This window comes from Bos grunniens, chromosome 4, assembly GCF_055505025.1.
Source record: "Bos grunniens cultivar Pamir isolate PY7600 chromosome 4, Bosgru_T2T1.0, whole genome shotgun sequence".
Classification (NCBI taxonomy): Eukaryota; Metazoa; Chordata; class Mammalia; order Artiodactyla; family Bovidae; genus Bos; species Bos grunniens.
Window position 1 is genome coordinate 111,016,246 of NC_141168.1, and position 17,418 is coordinate 111,033,663.

At 38.1% G+C, this 17,418-nt stretch overlaps 1 protein-coding gene across 13 annotated transcripts in view; it reads right to left on the minus strand.

The window, feature by feature from the left end:
* Positions 1 to 17,418, minus strand: part of AKAP9 (A-kinase anchoring protein 9) — a 168,288-nt gene that overhangs the window by 139,571 nt on the left and 11,299 nt on the right. For all 13 annotated transcript variants that reach the window (XM_086397964.1, XM_086397963.1, XM_086397968.1 and 10 more), the window contains exon 2: positions 2,761 to 3,015. In XM_086397964.1, the coding sequence (XP_086254090.1) occupies positions 2,761 to 3,015 (255 nt within the window). The remainder of the gene's footprint in view (positions 1 to 2,760; positions 3,016 to 17,418) is intronic.

Sequence of the window (17,418 nt, forward strand, 5' to 3'; positions counted from 1 at the left end):
CATGGTTACCAAAGAAGGCAGGAGAGAGAGATTACAAGTTTGAGATTAGCAGATACAATCTACTATATATAAATAGATAAAAAACAGGTGCTACTGTGTAGCACACAGAGCTATATTTTATACCTTGTAATAAACCACAGTGGAAAAGATATTAAAAAGTGTACCTAAATATGTATATATGTATAACTGAATCACTTTGCTGTACACCAGAAACTACACAACATTGTAAATTAGTTATATTTCAATTAAAAAAAAATTTGACTCATGGGTTCCACCCAGACTTGCTGAATTAGAAATCTGTATTTTAAAAAGATCGCACACATGATCTGTATACACAGTGAAGTCTGAAGAGTATTCCTTCAAAATGGGGAAAGATAACAAAGTACCTGTCCAATGACCCCCCCAAAAAAACACACAAAAAACAAAACTAAACAACCAAAGAAACCAAAACCCATAAACAACCAAATATGAAGCATCACTGTCTCCCTTCTCACCTACACGTAGAGAAAGTGTACTCAGCTCTCAAGACCAAGTTTCAAGTCCATCTCCTCACTGATGTAGTAACTGATGCCAGGAACAGAAATAAGAAGCTTACTCCTATTCTAAAATCCTGTAAATGACGTACATGGCCCTCTTTTAAATCTAATATACTTTCATGATGTATGCCCTCTTGGTTTGTTCACTCACTAAAGTCTTTTAAATGGACTACTGATTAAATGCATGAAACTGAAGTCGCTCAGTCGTGTCTGACTCTTTGCAACCCCATGGAGTGTTACCTATCAGGCTCCTCCAACCATGGGATTTTACAGGCAAGAGTACTGGAGTGGATTGCCATTTCCTTCTCCAGGGGATTTCCCTAACCCGGGGATTGAACCCAGGTCTCCTGCATTGCAGGAAGACGCTTTACCATCTGAGCCACATATTGTGTACTAAAAACTGTGCTACTGAGGATACAACGGTGAGCAAGACACTCTGTACTTGAAATGCTAAAATTCCAGAGAAGGGCCCAGGTATTGATTTGTCTGGCAGAAAATGAAAATATTCTTCAAATCAAATCAAGCACCACAGTTGTCATATTTTATTACATAAAAGATCCAGACTTCAACAAAAAATTATACAGAAAAAGGAAAATATGGGCCATACCCAAGAAAAACAGTAGTCGGTAGAAACTGTCCCTAAGGAAACATAAATATTGTACTTATTAGACAAAGATTTTAAGTTACATATTTCTTAAGTCACATAAATGGAGGAAACAATGCCTAAAAAACTAAAGAAAGTTATAAGAACAATGCCTCACTAAATAGGGAATATTAAAGAAAAAAGAACATATATAAAAACAATCAAATTCTGAAGTTAAAAGTAAAATAACTGAAATGTAAAATTCACTACAGGGGTTTACCAGCAGATCTGAGGAGGAAGAAGAATCAGCAAATTTCAAAAAAGTTCAACTGAAATTACCCAGTTTGAGGGAAAAAAAGAATTAAAAAAAAAAAAAGAACAAGGACTTCCCTGGTGGTCCAGCGGTTAAGAATCTGCCTTGCAATGGAGGGGACACGGGTTCAGTCCCTGGTCAGGGAAACTGAGATCCCACATGCTGTGAGGCAACCATGCCCGTGCACCCTGGAGTCTGTGCAACACAACTGGAGAGCCTGCGTGCCACAGGGAGAAAGCCTGTGTGACGCAACCACGACCCGACGCAACAGTGTAAGTAAATAAAGAGAATAGATCATCAAAGATCTGGGCAGCAATACCAAATGTACTAACATATGCATAATGGAGACACAGAAGGAGAAGGCGTGAGAAAGAGTATTTGAAGGTATAATGACTGAAAACTTCCCAAATATGATGAAAAACATTCATCTATGTATCCAAAATGCTCAAAAAACTCTAAGCAGGAAAAGCTCAGTAAGATCCACTTCTATGATGAACAGCAAATCTCTATGACATCTCTGACTCTTGACAGAAGCCTATACATCTAAACCCTATTTCCAGCTAAGCATGCCAGCGCACAACCCACACTATAATCGTCATATGCCTTGGCCAACACTCTTCCTCCTAAGCATCCCACAGTTCTCTAAGCTCGGTCTTAGTTGGAGTACTGCCATGCCACCCACCACCCAATCCACTCTTAACCTCTCCCTCATCTCCTTATTCTTGGAAATTCCACCATTAATGGGGGGAAGGAAATTAGCATTTATTGAGGAAAACTTTCTATGGGCCAGGTGCTTCACCTTTACCACCACCCTATCGGGGTCACTTGGATATCCATTTAAAACTCAACTACTTAAGGCTTCCAAGACACATCACACTGTTTCATGTCTTTGAGAATGCTGATTCTTTAGCACAGAGGTTGTCTGTCCTACTTCTTTGCCTCTAGCTAATTTTAACTTACACTTCAAGACCTGGTTCTATTATCTCTTCCAGGAAACTTTCCCAAGTAACACACACAAGACCAATTTGGGGATTCCCCCAAATCATGGCACTTTAGGGCACCATATGCATTGCTGTTAGCACAGCTCTCATCAGACTATTTAACCTGTCTTACGTCTACCTTCCCCACTAGACTGACCTTCCTAAAGTACAGAGACTGTCGTATTTATCTTTGTATCCTCTGTGCTCAATCTTTGGAGTATTACAGTTGCTCAATAAATGTGTGTTGAATCAAGCTCACAAAAACCACACGGGATACTAATGAGTGATGTTATTACAATAACTTTATACTTAGAATGCTACTATTTAAAAATCGAGATGAATACTTACTTCAACAGAGAAGACCTGGTCACATTTAACTATTTCTCCACTGTGTAGAGCTCTCGTTATTGTGGATTCAGGAGGCACGGCCGTTCCTGATCTCTGAGAATTATTTACAAACGTCTCATCACTCTGTGATTGCTCAATGTTTACAGCATGGTATGCTGACATGTCATGTTTACTGCTTGAAGTTTTTCTCTTTTTTTTCTGCTTCTTAGGATTCTGCCCATCAGACTGAGCTTTCCTTTGTCGAAACTGGGCAAGCTACAGGAAAAAAAAAAAAATCATTATTGTCAAAGATAAGTTTTCTTTATCACCACTAAGAAAAAAGTAGCTTTGGAGTCATTTTCTTTAAAGGATAAACCCATCACTAAAATGATGATAAAATAAAGGACAATGGATACTGTCTTTAATATAAGAATGACTGCTGAATTGCAAAGAAACCAGGTATTTCTGAATGAATGCTATTCAAATATTGAGAAGAACTGAAAATATCATGTCTAAAGAAAGAAATTAGCCCAGAGTTGGGGAGAATAAAAAGAACAAAAAACAGGTGCCCTCATTCATTGTTCAGTAAAACTATAATCTCTGCATATGAGATTATATGAAAACACAGGAAATCTAAATGCATTTACTCTATGGAATTTCTGCAAATTCTAATTACATATTCTAGTAAATGTAATTATTTCATGCAAAAAGCTTCAGCTATACAAATGATCAATGTAGCCTTATTTATAGTGGGAAAAATTATAGATATTTTTATCAATATTATTGTATCAAACAATAGTGCCTCCCAGCCCTTAACCATTTGCATACCATATTCCAGTTGTCACCCAGACTTACCATTTACTTAATATGTTTAACTAGTGTATTTTTCTTTCTTTTTTTTTTTTAGTGTATTTTTCTTATTCAGATTTATTTTAAAAGGAGACTTTGAATCCTTGACATAAAAGACAATGTCATTTGAGTTAAAAAAAAAAGAAACAAAAATGAATACAATAAAATATAAAACTATATTATTAAAATTTTAGCTAGACATTGCTGAAGGTTCTAAGAGAAACAGACACATGGTAGAGGGGTGCTAAGAATCTATTAGTACCAGACAGACTTTTGGCTTGTCATAAGGCAGATAGACTTAAAGAAACCTGCAAAGTAGTTAACCATTTTTTTTTTAAACACTACTATCTACTGTTATTTAATACTAGATCAACAACATATCACCTAAAATATCTCATCACTATCTAAATCAGAAGTATAGATTACACACTTTGGCCAATACTGGATTAATTAAAATAATACTAATGTAAACCATTATTAATATTAAAATATTAATGTAAATCATTATTAATTATTGTTTATGACACAGCAGTAGTAAGAGGAAAATTATGTGCATCTCTTTTAACAAAGATAAGAGAGGCCTCAGGCTCATAGCCTTCAACAATTATATCTACCTTAAATTTTATTAACTTTATATATATAGGCATGGATAAACACTAGAAGAATATAACCATAACAACTTTGGTCTATCTCTAGAGATTACAGCTATTTTTCCTTATGCTGACATGAAATTTCCTTTTTGCTGCAGTGAATTTTCTAAATTTTATATGAAGCAACTATTAACTACCACTTCCTAAATTTAATTTGAACTCCGTCATTCTGAAAGAAAAGCATAAGAACAAGTGTAAGCCCTTTTGCCTTAAAAAGAGGAAACAGATGAACATATTAATACATAAATTAGAACAATTACAAAGATGGTCAGTAAATGTCTTAGAATATAAAGTACTAAAGAAATCTTGATAATGCTGATATCATTAACTATCAGATTATGTGACAGATATTAGAATAACATATAGCATATGTTATACTTTTGTTTGCTGTAAAGAAAAGTTAATAGATAAGTACTATTTACTTAACAAATGTCCAATTAATAAGTGAGAAATATCTAATCACTGACCTTGTAGAACATAAAAATACATCACATTTAAAATTTTTCCCCAGCTGTTGAACAACTATTCAGTTATTCTGCTATCTGCTTAAGGAACAGATGCAAGACTAGTTGCCTCTATTTGTATATTATTAAGCTGCTGGAATGCATTTAAACTACTTTGAATAGGAAATTCATTCTTAAAAATAATTCAACTGAAACACTGTTACATATTATCTGTAAATGCAATCAGAAGTCTAGGCATATCATTTTAAAAGGATCCCTCAGAAAGAATGCAAAAGCAAAAACGTATTAATAATGACATTCTTGATATTAAAAAAAAATATTCAGACAGCAGAGGATATCAGGACAAAGTTGAAGATTTTGTTTAAAATTCCGTCTCTGTAGGGTTATATATAACATTTATACTTAATGTTTATACATACAAATACATAACAAAAGAAAATTTTTGTTAAAATAATGCACTATAAAAAGATTTTAAAAACCAAACAAACCTCTGTCTGAGACAACAGTATCCATTATTAAATGAACCTAGTGAAAAAGTTAATAAAAGATATGGAATAAAAAGTAAAACAGTTTTATTACTGTGTTTAGAACTAATCACTTCTAAGGACAAAAAATTATCAAACACTGTTTCAGGTCTAGGTTATTGATTAAATGAAGTCATATTATTTTTTCACAACAATTAACCAAAAGGTAAACCCCATGAAGGTAAGAACTTTTGTTCACTGCTGTATGAGTGGAAAAAAGATAATGCATTTTTTCTTACACAAAAGTTAACATGGAGGAATCATTTTAAGCACTGTTCCACAGACCCTAAGAACTAAGATGATATAAAGATCCCACTACCTAAAAAAGTTCCACCGTCTCAGAATTCAAAGTGGTAATTCAATGAATTAAAACATAAAATACTCCTTCTCACAATAATCTCTCTACTCCACGAACAAAACAAATAGAAAAACCAAACAAACAACAAAATTAAATTCTCAGAATAATAATACCCATAACAGCCTTTTAGGAAAACATCTGTTTTGTAAAAACATGAGAAAGAAAACAAGATCACATCATAAATAGCTATCAAAGTTATTTTTTATCTTAAACCTGAAAAATGGCAGATAAGCAAAAATCAGAAACTATTTAATTGCTAATCATCTGATAGTGAAATGATACACTTTATATTACTGGAAAAACATTTATTCCAAAACATGCTTGAAATTCAGACTACAGCCATCTGTGTTTGTCATTTGGAAGCCAAATATAAAAATGTTAACATATGTAGGCATGGAAATAGCTGCAAGATTTACTGGAAAGAGATTATGTCCATATACACTTGTCTTTCAAAACGAATTCAGATCTCAGGCAAATGTCTTACCCTAACCAGAACACGAATAAAGGACTAAATAAAAATGACTAAGAATTTATTCCGTAAACTCAATTTTTATTTATAAATGAATATTCTCAATAAAACAAGGAGATTTTAAAACGCTGTTAAAAAAAATGCCAAGTTTCTATACATGTCACTTCAAAAAAAGTACTAACTGGAAATGGTTTTATTTTTTGAGTCTTTGTCAGATATGTATGTGCGAGGCACTAAGCCAGATATAAGTCAAAACACACAGTCCTAACTGTAGGGTCTTTTAGTCTAGGCCAGTGTTCTCGCCTGGAGAATCCCAGGGACAGAGGAGCCTGGTGGGCTGCCGTCCATGGGGTCGCACAGAGTCAGACACAACTGAAGCGACTTAGCAGCAGCAGCAGCCTAATATCTCACAGAGTTGTGAGAAACAAGAGAAAAGTTAGCGTACAATTTTGTACACTCAACAGTCCTATATATCGGTAAGGTAGTATGGGAACATGTCTTGTCCTGATTTTCTCAAAGAAGGCTCTCTGTAAGCTGTGAGGTTGCAGAGTTTTATAGCTGTGAAGGAAATAACTTGGTATATGATAGACAGCAGTGAGTTGTTCATTTACTTAAAAAATATTTATGGACTGCCTATCACATGTCTGCCCTGTGCCAAAGGCAGAGGAGGTAGTGATGAAATGATACAAGCCCGACTCCCCTGAATTGTAATCCAAGGAGGAAGAACTAATAAGCAAATGTAGACAAATATAGAAATGTATCATTTCAAGAGACAGAAAGCGTTTTGAAGAAAAAGCTTAAGTACTAAAGAAAATCTAAAACAGAAAAGACTTCATTTGTATGGGAATGCAGGGAGGAGTCATGAAATATCTTACTGAGAAAAGAATGTGAAAGCTGAGATTTGAGGACAAATGACTTACTTCTCCAAGAGTAAGGAGCAAAATAGAACATAAACATATGATTCCAAATTCAGTATTCTTTCCATTAAAACCAATTTGCATTACATGCATTCACTCTTTTCCTTCATTTGTCATTAAATGTAAAAACACTTAAAATAAGCAAGTGACATACAGCTTTGTACTCCTTTCTCAATTTTGAACCAGTCAGTTGTTCCATGTCTAGTTGTATGAACAATTGCTGCTTCTTGACTAGCATACAGATTTTTCAGGAGACAGGTTAAGGTGGTCTGGTATTCCCAACTCTTTAAGAATTTTCCACAGTTGTAAACCACACAGTCAAATGCTTTACAGTAGTCAATGAAGCAGAAGTAAATGTTTTTCTGGAATTCTCTTTGTTTCTATGATTCTATGAATGTAAAGTTGTATACTGTCACCCTGCTTATTTAACTTATATGCAGAACACATCACGCAAAATGCCAGGCTGGATGAATCACAAGATGTAATCAAGTCTACCAGGAGAAACAGCAACAACCTCAGACATGCAGATGATACCACTCATATGGCAGGAAGTTAAGAGGAACTAAAGAGCCTCTTGATGAAGGTGAAAGAGGAGGGTGAAAAAGCTGGCTTGAAACTCTACATTCAAAAAACTAATATCATGGCATCTGATCCCACCACTTCATGGCAAATAGAAGGGGGAGAAAGAGGAAGCAGTGACAGATTTTATTTTCTTGGGCTCCAAGATCACTGTGGACGCTGACTACAGCCATGAAATTAAGACGCCTGCTCCTTGGAAAGAAAGCTATGACAAACATATACAGCATATTAAAAAGCAAAGACATCACTTTGCTGACAAGGGTCCATGTAATCAAAGCTATGGCTTTTTCAGTAGTCATATATGGATATGAGAGTTGGACCCTAAAGAAGGCTGAGCACCAAAGAATTGATGCTTTCGAACTATGGTGCTGGAAAAGAGCTGGGAGTCCCTTGGACTGCAAGGAGATCAAACCAATCCATCCTAAAAGAAATCAACCCTGAATATTCACTGGAAAAATTGCTGCTAAAGCTGACACTCCAATATTTGGGCCACGTGACACAAAGAGCTGACTCACTGGAAGAGATCCTGATGCTGGGAAAGACTGAAGGCGCAAGGAGAAGGGGAGACAGAGGATGACATGGTTAGACAGCATCACCAACTCAATCAACAAAAATTTGAGCAAGCTGCAGGAGAAAGTGGAGGATAGAGGAGCCTAGTGTCCCTAGGGTTGCAGAGTCAGACACGATTTAGCAAATGAACAGCAACAATTAAAAACAGCAACATTAAAATTAGAACACGAGGTTAAGGCATGAACAAATGAAATCACCAAAACAACATATACTTTTTTGACAACACTAGGGGGAAAATACAAACACACACACACACACACACCCCAAAAAGATTATAAAGTGTTTTAAAAATGTTACCAACTTTCTCCAGTTTTCAAAAACAGCTGTAAGTAGAGTTACTTTCTATATTTTTACTGTAGAAAACTTTTAAAATCATTATTTCTAATTACAGTGACTATTTGTACTTGTCCGTGCGGTCTTTAAATCTTTGTGATATTCCTTAATGAATGTTGCATAAGCATGCTGTACAAGCTATTACAACAAAACTCCACGGGCTTAACTATGAAAACAAAAAGAAGATTAACACAGTTGATCGAAAGACAATTTGTATGTAGAGCTGAAGTGGGGCAACTGAAAGCAAAGAGGACAAAGGCAACAGTCTAAAGATGCTCTGAAGAATGTTTCCCAACAATAGCACAAAGATACAAAGTGCTGGAAAATAACAGTGCCGAACGGACCTGAGGAAATCAGATGTGAAGAAGACCACAGACCTTCAGCTCATGGGGCCGACAGGCTTATTTATACCCTATAACCTCATTCAATGCAGAACTGTTCTTAAAGTTTAGGAAAACTTTAGTGTCTAAGAAAAAAGATTCTGCAGCCTAAAAAGTTATCTTAATTTTGCACATTTTACCATATTTCACTGTCTGCCACACAGTAGGCCCACATACTTTTCTGAATGCAAGTAATGTTTCAAAAAGAATACAGACTACATATAATAGAGTACTGGACTGTTGTGTCTATAAAGACTCTGATAAGCTAGCTATGTGATACTGGACAAGCCACGTACCCTCAAGAGAACTCAGCTTTTTCAATTTACAAAAAAGAGGAAGTATAGAAGGATCTCTTAAAATTTCTTTCAGTTTTACCATATGATACAGCAATTCTACTCCTAAGTGATATATCTGAAGAAAACAAAAACACTAATGCACACTAATGCATGTATGTCAAAAACACACATGCACCCCAATGTTCTCAGTAGCATTATTTACAACAGCCAATATATGGAAGCCACCTATGTGTCCACCAGCAGAAGACGGGCTAAAGAAAATGGTGCACACACACACACACACACACACACACACACACACACTGGACTATGACTGAGCCATAAAATATGAACTTCTGCCGTCTGCAACAACATGCATGGACTAGAGGGTGTTACGCTTACTGAAATAGGTCAGAAACAGATGAGTACCCTAGGCTCTCACTTTTATGTGGAATCTAAAAACTAAAACAAACAGTGAATATAACAAAGCAGAAACAGCCTCAGATACAGAGAACAAATGAGTGGTTACCAGAGGGGAGAGGAACAAGATACAGGGGTAGGGGATAAAAAACGTACAACCACTGTGAGTAAGACACAAGGATGAGCTGCACAGCACAAGGGATATACACAGTACTTTATAACAACTTTGAGTGGACTATAAAGATATTGACTCTCTGATGTTCACTTGAAACTAATATTGTAGATCAACTATATGGCAATCAATAAAATTTCTTTCAGTTTTTAGTGCCTATTTTAGAAAAACATTTTTCAATTGTTTTTCTTCTTATTCCCTGTACTATCACTTAATTATACAAGAGAAAAACTACAATTCTACACTATAATAAGATTTTTAAACCACTGCTTGAAAAAGCAATTCAATAAACAGTATTTATTACTAAATGATCCCAAATGAAAAAAAAAAAAGATATAGAATAAAAAGTGGAATGATTACATTATAGAGTTTAGATCAAACTTCTAAGTGTATAAAATTATGAAAAAACTGTTTAGGCTTCATATATATGAAGTATATGATGTCACATTATTACTACAGAACAAATAACCAGAAGATAGCCCCCGGAGGGCAGGAATTTTCATCAAAATCAAAGTCTCAAACAGTCTCGAACAGTGCTTATACATAGGTTCTCAATAAACACCTGTTGAGTCAAAAAAAAAAAATTTTTTTTTTTTTTTACAAAACAGAGGCACCAATAGCAATAATTTTAGATTTCTTCCTTAAAAAAAAAAAACTAAACTGATATATCAGGTCCATGATTACATTACTGTACAATCATACAAGTAATATTACGCAGCTGACAAAGACCATGTTTTCCAAAAAAATTTAATGTGAGAGAATGCTCTCAATATAAGTCAGGGGAGAAAAGAAGCCAAAATTACATACAGAGCATGACACAAGTTAAGTTTAAAAATATACACAGAAACAGAATCAACAAACTGTCAACAGTAATTACTTACAGGTTATGAAAGTATGGGGAAACAATGACAGACTTTTATTTTCTTGGGCTCCAAAATCACTGCATAACAGTGACTGCAGCCATGAAATTAAAAGACGTTTGCTCCTTAGAAGAAAAGTTATGACAAACCTAGGCAGCGTATTAAAAAGCAGAGACATCACTTTGCCCACAAAGGCCATACAGTCAAAGCTATGGTTTTTCCAGTAGCCATGTAAGGATGTGAGAGTTAGCCCATAAAGAAGGCTGAGCACTGAAGAACTGACGGTTTGGAACTGGGGTGTTGGATAAGACCCCTGAGAATCCCTTGGGCTGCAAGAAGATCAAACCAGTCAACCCTAAAGGAAATCAATCAACCCTGAATATTCACTGGAAGGACTGATGCTGAAGCTCCAATACTTTGGCCACCTGATGCGAAGAAATGACTCATTGGAAAAGACCCTGATGCTGGGAAAGATCGAAGGTGGGAGAAGGGGGCAACAGAGGATGAGAAGGCTGGATGGCATCACCGACTCGATGGACATGAGTTTGAGCAAGCTCTGGGAGTTAGTGATGGACAGGGAACCCTGGCGTGCTGCAGTCCATGGGGTCGCAAAGAGTCGGACATGGCTGAGTGACTGAACAACAGCAGCAACAAATTAGAGTATGGGTAATTGTTTCCTTTTTTAAAGATTATCACTGCCTCCCCTCCTCCCTCAAAGATCTGTAAAGACTATTCATTATTAAAACTTTGGGCCCATATGTTGATATCATTATTTTTAAATGGATATTATACAATTACACATCTACCAAAAATTTCATCCCAAAGGACAGAAATAAGGCAGAAGTCCCAGAACTACAGTGTCCTGATGACCTCTTTCATCAGCCTCTCCAGACACCCTCACAACATCCTGCAAGCTGACTCCTAGCAGTGACAGGCTGTTACACATCGCTGTTCAGATGCCACCTGGTGGCGGTGGAGGTTCAGTCGCTCAGTCGTGCCCGACCCTGTGCGACCCCAGGGACCGTAGCCCTCCAGGCTCCTCTGTCCATGCGGTTCTCCAGGCAAGAGTACGGAGTGGGTTGCCATTTCCTTCTCCTGGGGATCTTCCCGACCCAGGGATCAAACCCGGGTCTCCTATACTGCAGGCAGATTCTTTACCAACTGAGCCACCTACTTCTGTTTTATTTCACTGTCACCTCATTTACTGCTAACATTGAATGGTGAGAAGAACAATACTATGCCCCAACCTAAGTTTAATCTCATTAAAAACAAATACATAAATAGCACGCATGCTAAGTCACTTCAGTCGTGTCCGACTCTGTGCGACCCCAGAGACGGCAGCCCACAAGGCTCCCCCATCCCTGGGATTCTCCAGGCAAGAACACTGGAGTGGGTTGCCATTGCCTTCTCCAATGCATGAAAGTGAAAAGTGAAAGTGAAGTCTCTCAGTCGTGTCCGACTTCTAGAGACCCCATGGACTGTAGCCCACCAGGCTCCTCCGTCCATGGGATTTTCCAGGCAAGAGTACTGGAGTGGGGCACCGTTGCCTTCTCCGACATAAATAGCAGTTCATGTAAAGGAGAATCTCTAAGACAAGATATATCTGTAATGGATGCTATCATGCTCAGCAGCATAAATACATTCCAGGTTATAACCTGAGGTTTATTCATTTATAAACCATAAGTAATGGACTACTCCCCTTCATGGATCACAGCTAGCATGGTTATGTTCACGATCCTTCAAGGTAGGCTTCAGCAGTTTGTGAAACAAGAACTTCCAGATGTACAAGCTGGGTTTTGAAGAGGCAGAGGAACCAGAGACCAAACTGCCAACATTTGCTGGGTCATGGAGAAAGCAAGGGGGGTTCCAGAAACACATTTACTACTTCTACTTCATGGACTACATTAAAGCCTTTGACTGTGTGGATCACAACAAACTGTGGAAAATTCTTAAAGATATGAGAGTACCAGACCACCTGACCTGTCTCCTGAAAAACCTGTATGCAGGTCAAGAAGCAACAGTTAGAACCGGACATGGAACAATGGACTGGTTTCAAATTAGGAAAGGAGTATGTCAAGGCTGTATACTGTCACTCTGCTTATTTAACTTATTAACTATGCAGATTACATCATGGGAAATGCCAGAATGGATGAAGCACAGCTGGAATCAAGATTGCCAGGAAAAACATCACCAACCTCAGATATGCAAATGATACCACGCAGGAAAGTAAAGACAAACTAAAGGGCCTTTTGAGGAGGGTAAAAAAGCTGGCTTGAAACTCTACATTCAGCTGAGCGCTGAAGAATGGATGCTTTTGAACTGTGGTGTTGGAGAAGACTCTTGAGAGTCCCTTGGACTGCAAGGAGAGCAAACCAATTAATCTTAAAGGAAATTAGTCCTGAATATTCACTGGAAGGACTGTTGCTGAAGCCAAAGCTCCAATACTTTGGCCACCTGATGCAAAAAGCTGACTCACTGGAAAAGATCCTAATGCTGAGAAAGATTGAGGGCAAAACTAGAAGGGGGAGACAGAGGATGAGATGGTTAGATGGTCACCAACTAAATGGGCATGAATCTGAGCAAAGTGGGGCTTCCCTGATAGCTCAGTTGGTAAAGAATCTGCCTGCAACGCGGGAGACCTGGGTTCTATCCCTGTGTTGGGAAGATCCCCTGGAGAAGGGAAAGGCTACCAACTCCAGTATTCTGGCCTGGAGAATACCATGGGTTGTATAGTTCATGGGGTCAGATACTGAGCAACTTTCACTTTCAGGGAGATAACCAAGGAAGGGGAGCCTGGCGTGCTGCCGTCCATGGGGTCGCAAAAAGTCAGACACGACTCAGCGACTGAAAAACAACAATGGACTATTGATCTCTCTTATGCGCACATTTTTTGTAGGAAATATCAACTTAAAAAAATAAAAGAATTGCCACAGCTGGTCACTTCCATGGCCCACCTTGTGAGGCATCCGGTACGCACCAACAGCTCCAAGGGACAAGTCAGAGCTCATCTGTGATGAGACCAGGTGCACAACACACACACCAACACCAGCTGGCTTTTGGTTTTGCCTCAACAGGCACTACTCTCCGTGGCCTGAGGACCATGGGGTTATGACCTCTGCACACCTCCAGGCCCCTGGCACACGCTAAGTCTCAGAAAACGAGCTCAAGTTAACACAGCACCAGTGTCTGTAACAGTGAGAAACACTGCAAACAACCGAAATGCTCACTGGTATGAGAATGCTAAATGAGGTAAATTCTTAATACTGGAATAGTACGTGCAATACTGAACAAAAAGAAAATCTCTGACTGCTTATGATATCATTAAGTTCAAAAACAGAAAAACTAATACACCGTTTAAGTAAACATACGTAGTATAGAAAAACAAGGCACTAATAAAGAAAATTCAGAACCATGATTACCTGAGGTGGGAGGGGGTAAGATTAGGATGGGAAAGGTTTCAGAAGTATTTAAATGTGCATATTCCTTAAACTGGGTGATAGGCACAGAGGTAGTTTTAAAAAAATCATCTTCTTATCCACATATTTTATATGTATTCTTTTGTAGGTGAAACATATTTAAGTACTTTTGAAGAATGCAGAATTTCCTGCTGAGGAAACTGGCCAGTGCTCAGAGATCCTACCACCCAGGACACCCCAGCTGATCCTCCTACTCTTGATTTGATGAGAAAAGAGGCAGTTGATGAGATTTTTCTCTTGGAATTAGAGAACAAAGAGTTAGAAAAGATGTCTAGAAAGTAACAGGGAGGAGATGAATCTTACTGAAGGAGTTTAAAATCAGTGCATGATGCAATAATCAAATAAATATCCCTAAAATCACTCACAAAGTACATTTATGTATCAACTTACTAGTCATGTTGCAGACTGAAATATTTTTGTTCTCTATCAACAAAGCCAGATTTTCCTTCTGACATGAAATCATCCACACATCTTTAGTTGCACACCAAGTAAAGTAGCTGGCATATAAGAGTTCACGATGTATAATCAACTTAGTTTTGCAGAATCACGCAAAGCAGCTATGTGAAGTGGGACCCAAAATTTATTGCATATTGAGGATCTTTATAAAATAGCGACTCCTGGCTCACATCCCAGATTTTCTGATTTGGGGATGGAGTGTGACTTAGGCTTTGAAATTGTTTTAAGCTTTCCAGATGCTTCTACTGTGCAGGAAAGTCTGCGAACCGCTAAGCTAGATGCTTACTCTATGAATTGATCTGGTTCAGTTCAGTTCAGTCACTCAGTCATGTCCAACTCTTTGGAACCCCATGAACCGCAGCACGCCAGGCCTCCCTGTCCATCACCAACTCCCGGAGTCCACCCAAACCCATGTCGATTGAGTCGGTGATGCCATCCAACCATCTCATCTTCTGTCGTCCCCTTCTCCTGCCCTCAATCTTTCCCAGCATCAGGGTCTTTTCAAATGAATCAGCTCTTCGCATCAGGTGGCCAAAGTATTGGACTTTCAGCTTTAGCATCAGTCCTTCTCCAACACCACAGTTCAAAAGCATCAATTCTTTTGTGCTCAGCTTTCTTTATAGTCCAACTCTCACATCCATACATGACTACTGGAAAAACCATAGCCTTGACTAGACGGACCTTTGTTGACAAAGTAATGTCTCTGCTTTTGAATATGCTATCTAGGTTGGTCATAACTTTCTTTCCAAGGAGTAGGCGTCTTTTAATTTCATGGCTGCAATCACCATCTGTGATGATTTTGGAGCCCAGAAAAATAAAGTCAGCCACTATTTCCACTGTTTCCCCATCTATTTGCCATGAAGTAATGGGACTGGATGCCATGATCTTAGTTTTCCAAATGTTGAGCTTTAAGGCAACTTTTTCACTCTCCTCTTTCACCTTCATCAAGAGGCCCTTTAGTTCTTCTTCACTTTCTGCCACAAGGGTGGTGTCATCCACATATCTGAGGTTATTGATATTTCTCCCGACAATCTTGATTCCAACTTGTGCTTCTTCCAGCCCAGAGTTTCTCATGATGTACTCTGCATATAAGTTAAATAAGCAGGGTGACAATATACAGCCTTGACGTACTCCTTTTCCTATTTGGAACCAGTCTGTTGTTCCATGATCTGGTTACTCTATTTAAATAATGTTTCTTTTCCTCTTCTTTTAAGTGTCGATTGTGGAAAACAATTCCAATGAATAGAACAGACATGGGAATTCATCCTGTAATTTTTTGTCTTGTACAAACTGAGGTACAAGGAGAGGAAGCTGATTTGCAAAGAGAAGGGTGTCAGATATTATGAGAGTGAAATAAGGTTTGACAGAATGCACTGACTCCAAATGGCTTTTCAGTTTCACATGAGGCCCAACTATACCTGTGTTAGCTTTCTTTGAAATCTATCTTTTCAATTACCCTCTTTTTCTCTCCTTCACATAACTGCTCAGTTTTTGGGAACAAAGTGCCCTGCTAGAATTAGGGTGCTTACATTTGGCCATTTGGATCAATTAATATTTCATATTAAAACACACAGTTTACTGCTTCACCTGTACACACACACGCATGCGCGGTTTTACTGCTTCACCTGTACAGCAATAATTGACACTTGCCACCTGGTGGCAGCATACCCACCTGAACATGGCACATAATATTTTCTGGAAAAGAATAACCTCTTCAGAGCTTAAACATGTGACATACACATTCTTTCAGTTTTTGGCTATTTTTAGGGTAAAATCCATACTCTGTCAGCTGAATTATGTGGCTCCTCATTATGTGATCCCAGACTACTTCTCCAATCTAATTCTCTGCTATACAGTTTAATCTATTAACTGTACAGAGCATCTATTACCTGTATGGAGCATCATGCTATGCTCCAGCATGAGACTGATGATGTTGATGATGGCTAATACTTCCTGTAAACTTCTTATAATTTGACAATGTTCTAAGAGCTTTATATGTGTAAGTTGAATCCTCACAACAACCCCAACGCAGCTGATATCACTGTTCTTATTTTCCAGATGGGAAACAGCAGTACTGAGAGGTTAAGTAACTTGCATAAAGTCACAAAGATAAAAAAATGCAGAGCCAAGATTTGATTCCAGACTGTCTGGTCTAGTCCAAGCTCATAACCACTAGTATTACGATGCTTTTTACAAAAAAAAAAAAAAAGAAAAAAAAAACTTTGAAAAAGTAGGTAACATTCACCATGGTTTCCTGATTCACATTCACTCCCCTTCTCACAATAACCTGAATTACTCATATCGCTTTCTGACCAACTACTGCTAGAGGTAAAGGTTACTTTTCAAGTCTTCATCACACTTGATTTCTCATTTTTGACAAGCGGCCACTTCTTACTTGAAATGCTTCCCTTAGTTTCACAGATATCATCACCTCCTAGCTTTGTAAATAGTTTGCATCTCAGTGTTCTCTGCAGATACTTCAGTTCAATTCAGTTCAGTCACTCACTCATGTCCAACTATTTACGGCCCTACAGACTGCAGCACATCAGGCCTCCCTGTCCATCACAAACTCCTGGAGTTTACTCAAACTCATGTCCATTGAGTTGGTGATGCCATCCAACATCTCATCCTCTGTCGTCCCTTCTCCTCCCACCTTCAATCCTTCCCAGCATCGGGGTTTTCTCAAAAGTCAGCTCTTCGCATCAGGTGGCCAAAGTATTGGAGTTTCAGCTTCAACATCAGTCCTTCCAATGAACACCCAGGACTGATCTCCTTTAGGATGGATTGGTTGGATCTCCTTGCAGTCCAAGGGACTCTCAAGAGTCTTCTCCAACACCACAGTTCAAAGGCATCCATTCTTCAGCGCTCAGCTTTCTTTACAGTCCAACTCTCACATCCATACATGACTACTGGGAAAACCATAGCTT